This window comes from Netta rufina, assembly GCF_964035555.1.
Source record: "Netta rufina genome assembly, chromosome: 2".
Classification (NCBI taxonomy): Eukaryota; Metazoa; Chordata; class Aves; order Anseriformes; family Anatidae; genus Netta; species Netta rufina.
In genome coordinates, this window is record NC_140124.1 from 72,388,799 (window position 1) to 72,408,446 (window position 19,648).

The 19,648-nt window shown below is 34.0% G+C and overlaps 1 protein-coding gene across 2 annotated transcripts in view; it reads right to left on the reverse strand.

Annotated features, from left to right (window-relative positions):
- CDH18 (cadherin 18) overlaps positions 1 to 19,648 on the reverse strand; it is a gene marked incomplete at both ends in the record, with an annotated part of 199,368 nt that overhangs the window by 69,267 nt on the left and 110,453 nt on the right. For both annotated transcript variants that reach the window (XM_084281808.1, XM_084281807.1), the window contains one exon: positions 8,774 to 8,941. In XM_084281808.1, coding sequence (XP_084137934.1) covers positions 8,774 to 8,941 — 168 coding nt within the window. The remainder of the gene's footprint in view (positions 1 to 8,773; positions 8,942 to 19,648) is intronic.

Sequence of the window (19,648 nt, forward strand, 5' to 3'; positions counted from 1 at the left end):
AAATGATATCAACTGACACTTTCACACTGATGGTTGCTTTGTTTCATACATAAAGTTATAATGATGGGATGAGATTAATTCTGGAATTTACTTATTGTTAAAATGAATGTGAAATGTGGTCTTTTGACATTTTAGCTCTGACTAATGCATTCTAAAAAGGAAAAGAGTGAGGCCATAATGATTATGTTATGCAGAGGTCATAAGGAATATGTTACATAACCAAGCCCCTTCAGGAATGGGAAGTGTTATAACCCATATGATAGGGTGAACTAATTAGAGACTTCCAAATTGTCAAGCTAGCTCAAATATATCGTCATGACACTACACTTTGCTTCATAATCACACCCCAAGTGTTAGCCATCTGTTTCAGAAAATCATGTTACCGATATCAACTTCAAACACTCTGAAATGCTAAACATTCAAGCACAATAAATATTTAGAATCATTCATCACTTACCTGTCAGTATTTGAAGAACTGACATGTTTTAATAAATAAATAAATAATAATTATAATGGATGCAATTCAAAGAAAACTGTTGAAAACTAAAATGGCTAGATCATGAGGTCAGAAATGTCTTTAAATGAGAATTTAAACAAAGAAGAAGATAAAATTCAGCAACATGAAGGTTAGATAAAATATATTATAGATATTTTCTTACACTAGATGTAGAGATTGGAATTGTGTTTGCTAAACACTAAATAGTTGTAAACTTTATTTCTGGAAAGTAGAGGAACCAACTAAAGGCTCAAATTAATGTTTCTTTGGGCATTAACAAACTATTTAAAAGGGCATTAAAAATAAAAGGATTGTGGGATAGGTATACTATGAATTCATGATTCTTTATCACAGGCTATGAGCCTGTCTCATCCCCTAAAACCTGTTGGGGATTTATAAGTGCTAAGGATCACGTACCACTCTGTACCAAAACTGTTTCATAAAATCTGTCAGAGTTGAACAGACTGTTCCCACACTCCCAGAATCACAGTCTCCCAGCAGCTGTTGTAAAGCAGGACTTTAAAAGTATTGGAGATGCTCTACATTGTCTTAGAGGGGCTGTTCAGTAACTTATGGATCAAGATTCTGTAGAGGTTGATTCGATTCTCAGTTTCTATATAAGCATTCACTTGGATGCATTCACTTGGCTCATGAAATGAGTAAATTAATACTCTTTTACAGTTAATGTACTGTACAGGCTAGTAATACCACTTCACAAGGCTTTAATCTATGCTAACAGAAACATTGTTTAAATTCATGTAAGTGATCTTCATCTTTCTTTCAATAAACTATATGGCTTATCTATTATTACAGTACGGAAACAACTTATTGATTTGTAGAATGATTCACTTTCCATTTCAGTTAGCCTACAGACAACATATAGTGCTGCTTTACTCTCAGAAAAGCAATTTATCTGTCTGAATCTCTCCAAAAAATGAAATATGTCAGTATATAAAGCAACTCAACAAGCATGTTATTCCCTGTATTTCTTAATATGTTTTGTTGATAAATTTGAATTACTTTTCTAGATTATAATGCTCTCTGAAACAGAAAGAATTACCTTACAAAGGAAAGGAGGACTAGCATAATACTGAATTAATAGAGAAATAAGTAAATATCTGATGTACTTGTTAGGTTTGTTGCTCTGTCGGTGGTGGTGGAGGTTTTTTTATTTGTTTGTTTGTTTGTTTTTCCTGTCATTAGCAGAGCCTGGATTCTACTCCCGTTGAGGTTTACCATGCAAAGGGCATGAAAAGAAAGGCATGAAGAATATCCCTTAAAATGGCATGGTCCTACTCTAATTTCTCTACCCAGTAAACAACAACCCCCCCAACCCTTCAAACCATTACTGCCTCACTCGGAAACCTTATGGGATAAAAAAAAGTCAGAATATTTCAAAATTATTTTGTTTGAATTTGGTGTATGACACATATAATGAATAATCTACCTTGTACATAAAAATCCTCTAGACAATACCCAATAAAGTGAAATAAAAAATACAGCCAGATTCCATATCCTACCCTTAGAAGTGAAGTTGATACACATAGTTGGCATTAAAGCTCACTACACAGAACACATATTTGCCACAAATATTTAGCCAGATTTTGATGTAAACATATTTTACCCCTCCCAGCTTCTCTTTATATTTGATTTCCATTAAAAAAAAAAAAAAAGTGTGATTAAATCTTATTATCATGAATTCTTGTTGAAGGTGAGTTTTTAAATCCCATTCTGACATACTCATGAAAAGTATTATGCTTATTTCCTTTAAAATTTACAGTAAAAATCTGATTATAGCAATCACACATATCCTGCTCAAGAAAGAATATCATGACACTCATTCTGCGATCAAATGCCATTTTACAACTCAACATCAGATTCCAATGATAAATGAAACAATTTTTTAGCTTTAACTTCAAATGTTGTGAAAATACGTGAACATATTAATCTTCTCACAAATAAACAAAAGAAGGCAATGATGAAAATCACTTTACACAATATTTGTCCAGTCTATGAAAGCAAGTAATCTGATGCATATACTTTATTTCTTAGCTCTTAACTCTCTTAGGTACTTAATGAACATTAAGTAATGTTAAGTTAATCAAATAATTAATTAAATAAATGATTAAATAAATAAATTTACTAAATAATGTATTCATCTCAAATATCCATCTCTTAAAGGACATCATAGGTTGATATTTAGTTCTACTAAGTTAGAAAGACAAAACATAAGAGAAATTTTAGAAAATCGCTCATCACTGAGGTTTGTCCCTTTAAACTGTTCGGGTCCCAGGACATTTTTGGTGCTAGATGCCTCTTAAACAGCCTGTTGCCCTCGCATCAGCAATCTTGTTAGGCTGGAGACTTGAACACTTCTGGGAAATCAAAAAGTACCATACTTCTCCTATGTTTAAGACTAAAAGCTGTCATCTTTTGGTCCAATACACTGAAGTCACACACCTGCAACAGGTAATACAAGCCTGTTGAAAAATACAAGCGTTTTTCCTCTTTAAATGGTCTACCAGCTGCCAGTCAGAAATAAATTAATATTCTGGAAATGAAAGCTTCCTAGTTCTTATCTATCTGCTGCACATTCAGTTGCTGATATTACAGAGCTATTTCTAAACAAAGAACAATTAAGGTCATGGGGCTTAGAGACAAACGTGATGACTCTGCAACAGCAAACGTAAGGATACTAACTCCAGCCATACTCACACTGTCCCTCACTGCTCATTACTTTGGAACCTGAGCACACAAAAATTGTGTGAAACTACAGCTTTTAGAATATGGGAGAAGTAGTATATTCATTAGCACCACAATTACACCATGTGTCTATTACGCAAATATATCAAATTTTAATACAAATGTACACTTCCAACTGCATTGCCAGGCTTTTGCAGCAACCTGGAACCCAATCCTAAGAACATTTTTAACACAAGAAAATCTTGCTACCCTTTTTCTTTATGAAAAGAAAAAAAAATCTGATTTATGGAGATATCATCATAATTTCAAAAGCCTCCTTGAAACATTGTTTACATCTCATCAGCACTAAAAGCTAGAATTTCAAGGTTACAAGTAATTATTTGTAGGTCTTTTTTTTTTTTTTTTTTTTTAATATCAAAGTTAACCTGTTATTTAAGATGTCTTAATAATATACTAAAATGTTATGGATTAATCTTTATGTCTAATGTTATCTGAGATTAGCATGTTGGACAAGAATTCAGCTTTGCAGGAAAACTGTCAATATTAACAGAGATGTTAATGATGTTAATATTAACATGTTAATATTAACACAGCAAAAAGGAATTATCTGTGAATAATCCTTATATTTTCTAACAACAGTCTATTTAAATCTCATTATGATGACTCATTTTACACAACAGAACTAAAAAGATGCCACATAAAAGAAAATAATATAGCATATAACATAAAAGAAAATAATATAGGTATTATGCTGTATTTTCCTATCACCTAAAAATACATTATTTTCCCTGTAATGTAATGATTGCTACTCATTTCATCTTTTAATGAGACATTAATAATGGCCCTTTAGTCAATTGATTATGTACAACAGGCTTGTTCTACATGAGTCTATTTACAAAAAGAACTGTTTCTGAACCTGACTCTGTTTAATTACTTCTTATTCTTCTTAAAGAAGAATAGTCCTACCTAAACCTTGCAGCTGAAAAATAATAATAAAAATAACAATAATAACAATAATAATAATAATATGATATGATGATTATTAGCTGAATTTCTTTAGAGAACTTGGAACATATGTATATAAAAAAAAATTTGGTAATTTCAAGACTTCAAACCTTCTTGAATGTAACTTGTAGAAACATGTAAACTATAACTTTAGAAAAACATATCCTAGATTGTGAACCACCTGGAAACAGACACTCAACACTCAAAAACCGCATCTCTGAAACACAGGAATGAGAAAAAATGAGGATAAAATAAAATTTATATATTAGTAACATCAGTCCTGAAGAAACAGAATGCTGTATTTAGCACGTGCAGGTGGAATACACCTTTTCAAGAACAGAAATATAAGGGTGTTGTGGAAGGACCCAAGGGAATGGCATGGACATGCGTCAAGGGAGGTTCAGACTGGATGTTATGAAAAGGCTCTTCACCAAAGGGTGGTCAGGCACTGGAACAAGCTCACCATTGCAGTGACCACAGAATTGAGCCTGACGGAGTTCAAGAAGCATTTGTACAATGCTCTCAGACAGTTTGATTGTTGTGTGCTCCTGTGTGTAGCCAGGAGCTGGACTCGATGATCCTCGTGGGTCCCTTCCAATTCTGGATATTCTATGATTCTATGATCACTTTAATTTAATAGTCTTCACTAACTTGTAACCCCTGTCCAATTTCATGCAGACCTGACAAAAGGACTGAGGCCTCAATGACATTCTGACCCTATAGGACTGTTAACAATTACTGGTTGGAGGAGAAAGACTGCTAAGAGAAAATCAGAGAAAATTCAGTTTCAGTCATCTCATCTGGCAGCATCCAAGTGGTCAACCAGCTGCCAGCCTATTGTTAAGTATCAGGACCACAGGTACTACATGGGACTACAATGGAGGGTATGGAAAATAACAGTGGAGTATAAATCTGAAATGAATTTGAGCAGTAAATACATTTGTATTTAACTAGCCAATGGAGTTATATGAACAAAATTGGATATTAGATGCTGTGTAGACTTTACTAGCACTTGCTTTTTCATAGGTAACTGGAGTACTTTCATATAACATTCCTACTTAAACATGGTTGTGTACTTTTCATAAAATGACATGTTAAAAAAGTGAGGTCAAACAAATTATTTATGTATGTAATTTCATGTTATGTCAATGCACTACCATGAAACAATCAAGTTTCAACAATCAAGCTTCATAAAAATGTTTTAAGCCATGAATTGTATTTAAATTCTGCTTTATCCTAAAAAAAATGAGGTAGATGTACCAAACAACAAAATCAATAAATGGGGTATCATTTTACTTGTAAAACTCCACTCTAAACACAGCAACTCTGGATCTCCTACACACTGTGAAGACTGCAATCATTAGCCTTGATGTACAAAACATGTCAGTGGAAGCATCTGTCTAGTGTGCTGATCTTGATGTAATCAGAATCTATTTGTCCTAAACAAAGCAAAACTTGCAGAATCTACTTATCTCAAACAAGACCATAGAGAATTAATTGAAGAAAAGCATACAGAAAATTCTTATGTAACTCAAGCCTGATAACACTGTGTCATCAGTAGATGGAACATTTTCTATCAGATTACTGCAATACATTTATGACTATAAACTTTGGGCCTTCAATTATCAGCCAAGTGGATGCATCAGCGGTAAAACCAACAAGATATGAGAGATGCTGATTATTGAAAAGCAAAGATCTTCCCTTGCAGAGCACTGTTTGGCAGCTTACATTATGTGGCTAGTTCATTTCTAACTAGACTCTCTAAAGAAGGGAAATCTGCAGTGATGAAAAACAAAAACAAAAACAAAAACAAAAACAAAAACAGACAAAACAAACAAACAAACAAAACAAACAAACAAAAAAACACACCACAGTATTGTACAAGATGCAATAAGTAGTTGATAGGCAAAATGTATTTGAGATTTCAGGTTATGATCCTACTGAACTCACTATGCCTACTCCTGAGACATACTGCTGTGTTTTGCAAGTAGAATTTTTCAGCTATGCATCTATTTCAGTGATTATTGTTACCATGTATTCACCTCTATTTAGGAACTGCAACCATCATACTGATACATTTATACAGAAATGTTTCATGTTCTTCTTCACCTTCTTCAGAGTCTTTTTGGTGTTTTGGAACATGTAGCTCTTATTTTGGTAATTTATTTAAAAGAAAGTCGGATGTATTTAGAGTCAGTACAGAAAAAATATCAATTCACATGAGCAGATAGATTTATAACCTCTATTTTTATGTTCTAATTACTTCTTTGAAGTGTTTTTTTTTACAGGGATCAAACCTGGCATACCTCAGTCCATATGCATCTCCAAAAACACTTATCTACCGCAGCCAGAAACATATGATCTTTTAAATATATGCGGTAAACCATATTTCTAAATAAAACAAATAAAATAAGCACCAATCAGATGTGCTTCCCAGATTGTTCTTAAATAAAGTATTCATACAGTTAAGAGTCAGGTTCATAACCCACAAGTATGGTAACAGAGAAAAGGAAACTAACCAAAAGAGAGTTTGCAGTTTAGCTGAGGCTCAGCCTGTCTCAGGGCTTATACACTTGATATATGCAGTTTTGGTTAGTACTTCCCTTGAAGCCACAATTCTGACTGTGACAAACCTCAGTAAGTCCCATTTAGCATCCCATCTAATAAGGAAATTGAAGAGAAATTTAACTGAAAAGCATGGCATACAAAGAAAGGAGAAGAAAAATAAGCAATGACATTATTTTTATTGCTGAAATACTCATGTATTATTGCAATAAGTCACAATGGTAGGATGGGCTGATTTTGATCCTCTGTGTTTTGATTCAGTATCATTAACATAATAGCTACTGTAATTTTGCAAAGGGCTTCAATTACACTTCCTGAAGAGAAGTAAAAAAGTAATGTTACAGTCATAGTTGTGGTATAGTAGTCTTACATAAGGAAAGATAAATTAAATGTTTGTACCCTGCAATACATGTTCCAGGATTAATTTGTTAAAAATGATAACGTTAAAAAACTTTTTTTTTTAACCTTGCTTTGTCAAAAAAAAGAGTTCTCATTAGAAGAGAAGTGATGTTTTATAATTTTCAAAGTTATGTTATGCAATTTTTAGAATCTCTTTAAATGTGAAGAAAATAATCTGAACATTTTATATTTCTTCCATTTCTGAGAAAATATTAATACAAATAAGAAATATATGTGCTAATGTGCATTTCTAACTGTGAGTTAGTCAGCCTGCCAAAACCTTTCACACAGAATAAAAGGACCAGCTCTTGATACCTGGTACATAAGGATCCATTTGTCCCTGAGTATGCAGGAAACCTAGGACATTTTTTGTACTTTAACTGCTTTAGATGTTGTATTTGTTCAAAGATATTCCTTACCTTTTGTCTTTTCAATAGTTATGAAGTATTAAATAGAGTGAGGAATGTAATGATTATTCTGTGGAACACAAAACCAAATACACATTATTTAAAATTTGGTTTAAAAGGCTTTTCTGTGCGTGAGGCACAGAAAAAAATATTCATTCCTACAGTACTTTTAATGAGCCTTCTTACTGCTTGACCAGATTTTACATAATGCATGCTGCCAGGAAGTTTTGTTTTTCTCTGGAGCTTCGTGATCTCTACTGTTGTTTATAAATCTTCTCATTCAAACGGCTTAATGTATTTCCCAGTAGACATACATATAGCTAGTAGCCCTTTATGTTCTACAAGGGCTCCTGCAATGTCTGAGTCCAGATTACAATATTCTTAGTGGCCTTGAGCCAATCTGCAGAGAGTAGTTTAGCTATGCAATTTCATTCCAGAAGACTTAAATTGTTGACTGATTTCAGAATTCCTATAGGGCTCCAGCTGTTGTGTCAGATCAATGTGCACGCAATAAGTTAGATAAAAATGAACTTCCTATTAGTGGTCCCATTACGATATTCTAACAAGAGTACTCTAGCATGTACTTTTTCATATATGCATGTGAGATCATTCAGTTTGACATCAACATTGATGATTCATTTAACTAGGGTAAAAGCAGACTTCACTGCAGCTCAAAAACAGTGAACAGTTTAGGTTTAGATCATCTGTAATGTAAAAAATGATCTTAAAAGTTTTCAAGGGTATAGAGGAAAAAAAAACAGAAGAAAAAGAATTGATAGATGTGTATGGAAGCAGCCAAATGTATGACAGATTTAAACTCTGAATGTGTTACCTTTTGTTATTTTGTACCATAGAACAAAATAATTCTCTTGTGGGATCAAAATTGTGCAGTTACTGCAATATACACATTCTAAAGGGACTGGAGAATAAACCCCACATGACAACGGTCTTCCTTTGTCATCCTTCTCACCATTACTTAGTGTAATGAAATATTCAATGATTGTAGTACTTCCCCTATGCCATAACAGTGTTTCATCTGAAAACATGATAAAACTGAAAAATACTGGTGAATTCAAACATTTCCTGAGATGCATTCTCTCCGTGATTTTGAATATTAATTTGATTTCATTAACAGCTTATTACTTCACTGAAAATCAATGCGATTCTCAAAACAATTATATGCTGAAATTGTACATACTCTGAGGAAACCTGGGTGGATTGTCGTTGACATCAGTGAGTGTGATATTTACAGTTGTTGACCCTGACAGCCCTCCAACCTGCCCAGCCATATCTTTGGCTTGAATGACAACGGAATAATGCTCTCTGGCTTCCCTGTCCATGTTGTGCAAGGCAGTCCTGATGACTCCTGTGATGGAAAGAAAATAAACCAAAGAAAAATCAGGATTAGCTTGTTCTAGTGAAGGAAAATGCTGGACATAACCATTTGTTTCAGGAAAAAGGGGGGGGAATTGGAGATTTTCTAGAAACAGAGCTTTTCTATAATCCAAATAAGCAGGCTTTATTTGATATTCAAGGTTAAAAGTCAATTGGTTGCCTTCTGTGTGTGAACAAATAATAAATAATAAATAAAATTACATAACGCTATATGGAGATGCTTGACAGTGATCCATTGGTTTTTTTTTAATATTATTATTATTTTATTTTAAATATAACAATGCCAGATGAGTCAACTTGCTTCAGAATAAGGAAAAAAAAATCTATATTATACAACTATAATAGCATATTAATAACTAATCTAACTTATGTAACATTCATAAATGTAAGGCACATTGCTCAAATGCAGTGTTTTCTCATGTATTATCATTGTTTAAATATCTACTTAATAGAACTATTAATGAGAATTGATACCCCACTAAAGAAGCAACAAATTCCTTCATTTTAACAAAAGTTCATTTCTAAATAAAACCACTTACCTTTTAAAACTATTCCAAAACTATACCTTCTCATTCGACACATATTAATCACACACACTTGTCTTCATAAGTGTAACTTATGTAATACTTGTATGTAAAGTAAAAGATAAGTCTTTATTGGTTTTACTATTGTAGACAGAGAAAACTAAAACTGAGTAACCCTAAAATTCTATTTTCTTAACATTCAGTCAATGATATATGCACAAGCAAAGATGACAATAAGGGAGCAACAGTCAACCCTCTGGGCTCAGTTTCAATTATGGTGCATTTTTCACTCATGATGATGCCTGTAAATGGACTCCTACTAATTTCTTTAATCACAGTCTGACAGAACACTCACAGAGCTCAGTAAAGGGAAATGTCAAGTCTTGCACTGGGGAAAGAATAAGCCTAAGCATCAGTACATGTTGTGGACAGACCAGCCTTAAGGCAGATTTCAAGAAAAGGATCTGGGGGGTCCTCATGGACAAGCTGGTTGTCCTTGAGGACATGTGCCCTTGCAACAAACAAAACCAACAGCATCCTAGTCTGCATTATTAAAAATGTTGCCAGAGAGGTGATAAACAAATATGTGAAATAATTTCATCAACATTAAATTTTCAAAAATCTACATTTGTAGTGTAACTTGTTTTTGGACTCTTAAATTGAGTGGATGTTATAACAAGTAAGAAAATATACCATAGTATTATCAAATACTGTTTTGGGGTACATTTTAAACATATAACAGCTATTAAAACAAAGAGATTTAACTTGCTCTTATAGGCAATCAGCAGAACAGCATTATTTCCATGGTCTGTGATTCCTACAGTCTCAGATGATCTCAGAAGTGATTTCCAGAATGTTACTTTATTGTATATAAATTTATTTTATTAGTATTTATTCCATAAAACCAATTACATGGAATCCCAGAATGGCCGAGGTTGGAAGGGACCTCTGAAGATCACCTTATCCAACACCCCTGCCGAGCAGGATCACCTAGAGCACTTTGTGCAGGATGGCATCCAGGAGGGTTTTGAATAGCTCCAGAGAAGGAAACTCCACAGCCTCTCTGGGCAACCTGTTCCAGTGCTCTGTCACCCTAACAGTTAATCATTGTTACATGTGAAATTGAAATTTTCATGTAGTTTATACCATCGTTTCCCTCCTATTCTGAAAATAAATCACGTATAAATAAGTAGAACAATCCACAAAGAATAATATTTTTAAAGTATCGATGCACCATAAGTACATACATGTATTTATCAGAAGCTTGGATTCTGGACAAGCTAGCTAAAAGTAGTATACCAATACGTTTTACTTCATCGATGTGTTTTTCTTTCATCCAGTTAGAAACAGCATTTCTTTTTCACAAACGTCACTGTAATATACCAAAATTCACCATAACTTACACATACACATAGAAAGGCAAGGATAAATTGAATTGTTATAACTGAAGCATGAATTTTCGTCAATATGCTTCAAAAAAAATCTGCTCTTACTGTACTGAAATTTCATTTTGCTGGGAAAAAAAAAAAAAAAAAAAAAAAACATGATAGAAAGTTTTAAAAGTTAAAATGCTCTGAATTTTTTCCTGACATTTTCCAAACAAATTGCTTCAACTTTTCACACTGAAATTATCTTTCTTGTTGGCACTTCTTCATTATCTGATACAATAGAAATCAGAGTTGAAACAGAAACCAAAAGTATTGTAACTTTTAATATTTATGTATAGTTATGTGTATGGAGGAAGTATGGGATTTTGAAAAACAACACTTCAATTTCAATTTGAAACATACCATAGTTCGCATACTGGAACATCTGTCTTCCATAGTATCCTCATAATTATACTAGTCACTTAAAGTTTTAAACTTTCCCCTTCCTCCTTCCCTCTTCCCCCTTCCCCTTTTCCTCTCCTCCCCCTACGCTCCCCCAACTTCCCCTTCCCCCTTCCTCCCTCCCCCTCCCCCTTCCCTCTTCCTTCTTCCCCTTTCCTTTTTCCCCCTTCCCCCTTCTCTCTTCTCCCTTCCTTGCTTTCCCAGATTACAACACATTGGTGATTCATCTATGATTGGCTTGCTCAGGACTTTCTCCTCCAATATTTCTAGATTAATAAAACCAGAGCTGTTGTAGAAAGTCTTATAATTAGTCCTGTAATTTGTTGGCATCAGCAAATTTCCTCATGATGGTCATGCATTCATCCCAAAAACATCAGACAAAATTGAGCAAAAAGTATGTTGTGGGGACAAGCTCTTAAAAAATACCCATGTCTACTACTCTGGATAGATTCTCTTCTATCCTTTCACCCAACATCTTTAGATTCAGAAAAACACTGAAAAAAATGTTTATTTTGACAAATTTTACATTTGTGTCCACCCAGGCTCTTCAAATACATTCTTGATACTTAACTGTAGTTAATTCCTTTTTTTTTTTTTTTTTCCTCTCTAATGCATCTGACAATTTATTTTTATTTATTTATTTATTTATTTATTTATTTATTTAAATCTGTTCTGTGGAGAACCATTTTATTTATATGTAAGAAGAGCTGCACAGAAGACTTGACTGTAAAAATCACAGTGGGGGTAGGAGTTAGTTTCACCATCAAATAACGAACTAATCTGTCATAGGCCAGTTAACTTTGTTAACATTTTGTATGGAAAATTTCCATTCTGCTGTTGGATCACAAGCCTGGTCAGTAGGGATTTTCTAAAGGGTCAGCAGGTCTTACTGGATCTTCCATATTCTAGTTTCTTATATGCCCGTCTTGTCATAAACAAAACCACTAAATGGTTCAAATATAATTTTAAATATCTATTTAATGACTGATTAAACGTGTGACTTTTAATAATTACTGAGGAAAGAGAACTATTGCAGATGGTAATCTAATGAATATTATTTTTACTTTGTGAACAAAAGCCCTATTTTTATACTCGTTTTGCTTTTGGATATGTAGTTAGCTTATTTTACTTCAAATTAATATTCTGAATATACATGTATCTATACTAAAGTAGTTTTAAAAATCTAATATTATCCTACCTTGAGAGAATTAGATACATCTCTTTTAAGAGAATGAAGTTGTGCTTTTTGAGAGTTTTTGCCTTTTAGGGCCAATACTGAGCAAGTATGAGTCAGCAGATGCATTTTGTTGTTCTTAAAATTTCAGAATCAACTTCAAATCTAGAAATTCCAATAGACTTTACCTTGGATTTATGATTTAGTCCAAACTATATATATGTATATATATAAAAAAGGCTATATAGTAATTTTGGTCATACTCCATATTCTGAATGCTTCTATAATATAGTTGTATTTAATCTACCCCTTTGGTCAGATCTACTTTATATAGGTAACATTATACATTTTGTTCTTTTCCAGAGGCATCACTAGAGAACTACCTTCATTACTAAAAGTCAAAGCACTACAGAAATTACAGTTAGTAGTCTGTTTTCTTCTATGGTCATAATTACAGTACCAAAAGACACTACACCCTTTCTTTAGGAGAATTAGCACCGAAATAAAAAACATGAATACAGTATTGAAATATTACTGCTGTAATAAAAGAGAAATTGCAGAAAAATAAGTAAGTTTCTAGAAAGAAAATGGTACTTTTTTTTTTTAATAAGTTTTAATAAGTTCATTAGAATAGTGTTTATTTGATATTAAAAAAAAAAAAAAAGAAAAAAGAAAAAAGGTATTAACCAGATTGTAATATAATGAATACCCACAGGGGAAAAAATATAATTTACTATTACCGATTAAAGACTTCTCAAAAATTCTGATGAGTAACAGCCTGAATTTACAAAATGAAAAAATCTTCTGCCAAAGAGTCCTGAATTAAGGAATTTCAAGAAAGCTTCACTGATCAAATTGAAAATACACCGATTTATCTGGCAATTGCATGGATGCCAAATGTAATCATAGCACCTTCCACTGTTTTCATAACACAAAGCATAATCAAATGAATCAAATGAAGAATCAGCTGCTATGCTGCATGACAGCAAGCAGACAAGAAACACTGATCTGCCACATGCAATTGCTGCAAATCAAAGGAGTATCTGGAGTACCTACCACAGAAATGCCATAGCAACTGGCCACCCTATTTGGGCAAGAAGCTTTCATTCTTTCTCTCACTAGTAGTTAGAGCATATGTACATGTCTTCCAGGTTTGTCAGTTCTGTTTCAGTTAGAATTGTTCACATGATTCTAAAGCAAATTTCTCTCAGCCTCTTGTAAGCTAGCTGAATCAGGACACTGTTATCAGAGATGTTTTTCCACTGAAGTGGTGTACTTGTCCCACTGACTTCAAAGAGTGACTACTTCCAAATCACTATGCTTTAGAAGAGACATTACCTGGATTTAGTGGTAGTGGATTGCTAGTTTATTCCACTCCAATTGTAGTCATACCTGTAAACATCAACTTTTCATCCTGGCCCAGAAATCTGTATTAAAATCATCAGCTAATATAGCATTTAAACAAAACTGGTATTTTGGTGCAAATCTCAGTAACCACATAAATAATCATACCACAGCCTGTTGTGCTGATATTTCTATTTCTTCTACACACAAACTCTTCCAATAAACTTATGTCTGGTGTGACTCTATATGGCTATGAAGGTATGGGTGTTTTTCATTTGTTCTATTGAGCTGTATAGACACAGACCTTTACATTCAGAGGACCCTTGCGTAGGCTGGAAAGTAAACTTGACTTTATATGCATAACTCGAGTGGTAGCTGTCATACTGTATGGTGGTAACTTAAAGTATGGTGTACAAATACTTTTTTCTGTGTTTGAAAGTAGCAGAGAATAAATAACTGTGATGAGTAGGACAGGTGCATATTATAGTACAAACAGAATGGAAATATATTTTAATAGAAACAGTGAAGAAGGAGCAAAATGAGGTGCTTCTGCCACAATGATACAGTAAAATACAGATTCATGAAATTAAGTTGGGTCCAGTATGACATGCAGCATACTGTCTTTCTTTCATGATGATTCTGCATTGCTGACAACTTCTTGCTACCTCCCAGGTAGCCAGTTCATGTACTTTTAATATGTGCCTTGTTTCTACTAGTTAATGCTATATATTTAACTAGAATGCCATGTGGCATGGCAGTTATATTTTTTCAGTGTAAGTTGTCATGAAACAAAGTAATTGGGTTTCTTTAATATGATGTATTTTACAGAAACACATACTAAAAAGTGTTATTGCTTTTTCTATTTTCACCAGCTAATTTTTTCTCAACTAATTTACTTTATTTTGCCTAAATTTTCCAGCCTAATGTCTTCTTTTTGGTTGTCCTTTCAGAAAATTGACACACATTTACATTCTGCAAATGTTCTGGAATTTTTCTAGTAAATCAGGATTTAGTTAAAATTAACATTGGTGAGACCAGAATTTCATTAGCTAGATATTTTTCCCCAAGCAGATGTGACACAGCATTCTTCACAGCTACTGTGAAGATTGTATGGTGTGAAAAGCAAATAATTCTGTTTCTTTCCAAATACAGCATGGATCTAACTTTTTATTCTGTATCATTCTTAAAAATTTTGTTATCTTCATCCAGTTATGATCCTATCATTGCCATTTTCCTTTTTTTTTACACCCCTTCTACTTGAAAAAAAAAAAAAAGTGTCCTAAACCCATTTAACCTGGCATCCTGTCATTCAAAGATTCTTAGTTTCCATTGCCTTCAGTTTTCTTTATGAATGTTATCCACTTCATAATTTGTAGTTGCTGAATTTTCTTACCTACTTCATTATTCAGTGAGAAACTAAACTTTGGAACTAAGGTCTTTAAAGGTCTCTTCCAACCCAAACCATTCTGGTTCTATCATTCTGTGATTCTATGTATACCTCCTAGTTTGAGGACTGGACAATCATTATGGTTCTCCATTAGTCTAATCTTCTTTCTAGATGACTCAATACTCCAGGGTGATATTTACAGGTAAATTGTGAAAATTCTGCCCACTTTTTGATGTGCAGATTTGCAAAAGAGTTCACAAAAGGGCTAATAAAGGGCCAATTCATCCATTTTTGTTATTCATTTATCCAATCTTATGTCCAAGCTGGTTCTTTCAAAAAAATATTGCACAATTACTTTGAATTTTCAGGCAGCAAAACCACTAAATGTTCTTTTAAGCAAATCCCCTGAGTGTGTTGAACCTCTCCTAAAATTGCTTCTCCATTATTGAAGATTGCATTATCGTCCACAAAAAACTTTAAAAGATAAGGAATGGAGGAGTTGAAGAAAGCCTCAATGACAGACATTGACATGAATAAAAGTATTTATGTGTCTATAAGCAAAAGGTTCTCTGCCTAGGTATGTATGATTAAATCATTCCATTTAAAACACAAGCTACTTTGGTGGTTTTGCACTGACTAGTGTTATTTCCTTGGACGTGAATCTGAATTAGTGGCATTTCTATAGCTCTGAAGATACAAGTAGTTAGGAGAAAACAGGGCTGAATGGTCAGATTCTCCAACTTAAATAAGAAAGCAGACAAATTTTGAGGTGTTCCTGTTAAACAGTAGGCATGTGCCTTGGGTAAAGAAATGTGAGATAAGCTTACAGAAGTATGATGTTCCTACTGTGCTGAAAATTAATGACAATTCAGATAAAAATTTATTTAAAACCAATAAAGAAACTGTACCTTAATTAGGAAAAAAAAAATGATGCTTGCAGAAAGCTGAATGCTGGCTGTATGATATAATTATTGAAGTATTTTGCTCAAGGTAACTATGAGAAATACATAGATACAGATATATAAAACTAACAGATTACTGTAATGCTGCTTAGCTAGTGAATAATTCTCCATTACAGATTACTTGTGAGGAAGGCAAGCAGAGGGACCAAGTAATTGATGTGCACGTGAAGATAAGGCAAGGGCAAAGAACATTGGAAAGGAGAAAATTACTCATTAATGATGATTTCTTCACAATACAAAGTTCTTAGGGTTGCATTTAATCCTTGGTGAAAAAGGAACAACCTTATGATACATGAGATGAACAAAACAAGCAAAAAGGGGATGAATTCAGTAACCCCTGAACATGGCAGATGGGAATTAAGTACAGGAATCTTCTCAAAGGAAATCCCATTTGACAAGAAAGAGCTTAAAACTATCTGAAGACTGACTTACATTGACTTATATGCTTATATTCACCAGCTTGGAAATACCCCTCTCTTAAAATAGAAGTAATATGGACTACCAGTATCAAACACTGCTTATTGTAATGTCAGCTGCCTACCTATATACCTACACTTTAATAGTTTGAATGAAAATGACAAAATAACTGAAAGCTCAAGATTAATGTTGGTAATATTTCACTCATAATCCACATCTTCCTATTACTTTTTTCATAATGGAAAGGAAAATAAAGATGGATACAGAGTTGACTTCACATTTCTCATCTATTATTTTAAATTAGAATCCTGTGCAAATTAAATTTAATTTTTGTCTTTAATAGTCACATGAGAATATATCTAAATAATTTGAGATAATTAACATAGTTGCATTGTGGTTTCTTTTCAAAGCAGGTCATTTTGATAAGAGGGACAAGGAGACGGTGATTATAGGCATGACAAAAAAGCTTTAAAATAGGGTCAAAATAATGTCCATCTAATTAAAATTAAATGTAGCACACAGTCTTGGAAAGATTCCACACTTGAACAAAATTTCATATGCTGGCTAATTTAATTAAAATTGACAGACAGTGTCTAGACGACATGTAATTCAGTTTGTCTGTTAGTGAGAAAGCTTGCTTAGCCAACAAAACAAGTGTTTACATTTTGTCTCCATTAGAGACAAAAGGGTAATGTACTTACGACCCATGAGCAAGCCACTTAACCTCAATGCGTCACTGACCCATGTGTAACACGTTAAGGACCTTACAACAGTACAGCATAATAATAGATAATTGTTAAAAAGCACTTAGAATTCAAACTTACTCAGCATTTAAGTATGCTTATTCATAAATTTCAAGTGAAAATGAAATAAAATAAGACTATTTTGTATTGACTAGTGTCAATACAAAAATGAAAAAAACTTTTTCCATGTATAAGGCTAGGTACTTGAATAACAATGAAAGCATTCACACTTCAAGTGTTATGACTGTGGCCATGCAAGCTAATGACTATTCAAAACAAAATCATCAAATTCAACCATTGGCAAAACACAATCAGCACACATTCTTCACTTTAATACATCCGAATGTAACTACACACATACATATACACACACACACACACACACACACACACACACACACGAGTGACAACAAGTACCCTACAAATAAGATTAATTGATCTGCTTACCAACTGAAAAAAAAAACCAAAAAAAAAAAAACCAAAAAAAAAAAACTATAAATTTACTAAACATTTAGTACTTGTAACAAAGTTCCAGTCTGTTGGAAAAATGAAAAAAAAAAAATAGTTCAAACTCCACACAGAAAATATGTAAGAAATGCAATACGGGTAAACAGAACACTAACTAAAGAACCACAATAGACCAAAACAAATACTTTCAAATGCTAAAAATGTGAAAATTAGTCATATCACAGTTTTCATAACCTTCTGATGTACATTAAAAAAGATTGTGATTTCATACAGATAAAATTTAAAGATATCCTATAATATTCAAGTATGCATGTTCACAAATGTTATTTTATTTTTTAGACCAAACATGCACAAAACCTTTGTCCATAAGGCGACATAATAGGTTGTTATTGATGTTATAAATGAGGTCTCAACTCAATCTGAATTTCGTAATATTTATGAAACAAGTATTTCTAAAAGGTATAAAAGGCAAGTAAACAGCGCTGCGTGTGCGGGGAGTCTACGCTCCACCAACACGCACACACGAACATCAAACATTCTAAATACACAGAACATCGCTTTACATACTATACCCGAGTATGCATATACATATGTACAATCAGGAAAGGTAACAAACAATCCTTTAAGTTCCATAACTTACTAAAATCGAGTATGCTTATACATATTCACGATCAGAAAAGGTAACAAACAATCCTTTCAGTTCCATGACTTAATAGTCTCCATTTTCCATTCCTTTTGAACAATATGTCTCGCTTTAAGTTGTCAAGCAACTCAGTCTTCAGGCCTTATGTATCCCGTTCTTCCCGGATCGAAGAAAAGCATATCCATCTCCTTTTCAAGGCCAATAGGCCTGGGTCAAAAGGCACGTTCAGGTCAACAGGGGGCGTAACAGCAAAAGCCTGTAGCTGATGGCTGTAGATCAGTAAAGGAGCCCGCAGCTCCCTCACTATCTGGCAAGCCACACGTTTCTGACTGTGGCTCCACATGGCTCTTTGAGGCCTCAGAGATTGCTCGCCAGGTGCCAAGCAATCCCACTGCAGTCTTGTCGTTTCTAGTTGCAGAGTCCCACACCTTGACCTCAGTTTGGTCCCATATTTCAGGATCATAAACTCTCCAATTGTTAATAAGGAGAACAAACTGTAAGGCTACCAGGACAGTCTTTGTTCCTAATGACGTATGATTCCCCATAATGCGCAACTGCTTACTAGTGAGGGGCAGTTGTGTGCCTGGCTCTGCTTCTCTCAGCTCGAGCTTCTCTCCAGCTCCAGTGCGCCCATTTCCAGCGACTTTCTGTACAAGCTTCTCTGAGTGGTTTGCTGAGTTTGGACGAACCTATCTTCATGAGGCGATCAATGTGCCTGTTCCCGTCCTGGTCTCCATTCTGCCAGCCTGTTCCTCTTCACTCCTTTGTCCTGCTCCTTTATTGATGTAACTTCATCGTGTTGCCTTTTTTATCTTGAGGGCAGGCTCCCCTCTTATAGCCTTCTCCCCACAGCAGTTCTTTTCAAAACAACTTTTCATTGGTCAAACAACTTTGAATGTAACAACAACAGCAAACACTCAGAAACATACATGCCTTAAGGCTGGAGAACAAGAAACCATCTGGAGAACAGGAGTCCGGAGACTGCATGGAGTCTCTTGAATCACCCTTCTTTGTTCCCTCTAAACTCTTTTATATTCCTGATGGCCTCGTCCTTACGAGTCTAATGTTATCTCAACCACGGGGCTTTCCAAGCCCCATGGCCATGTTCCCAAATCTCCCCCTTCTTTATTAATATCAACCATTTTCTCGACACGAATTACCACTCCATATATAACATTGACTTCTAT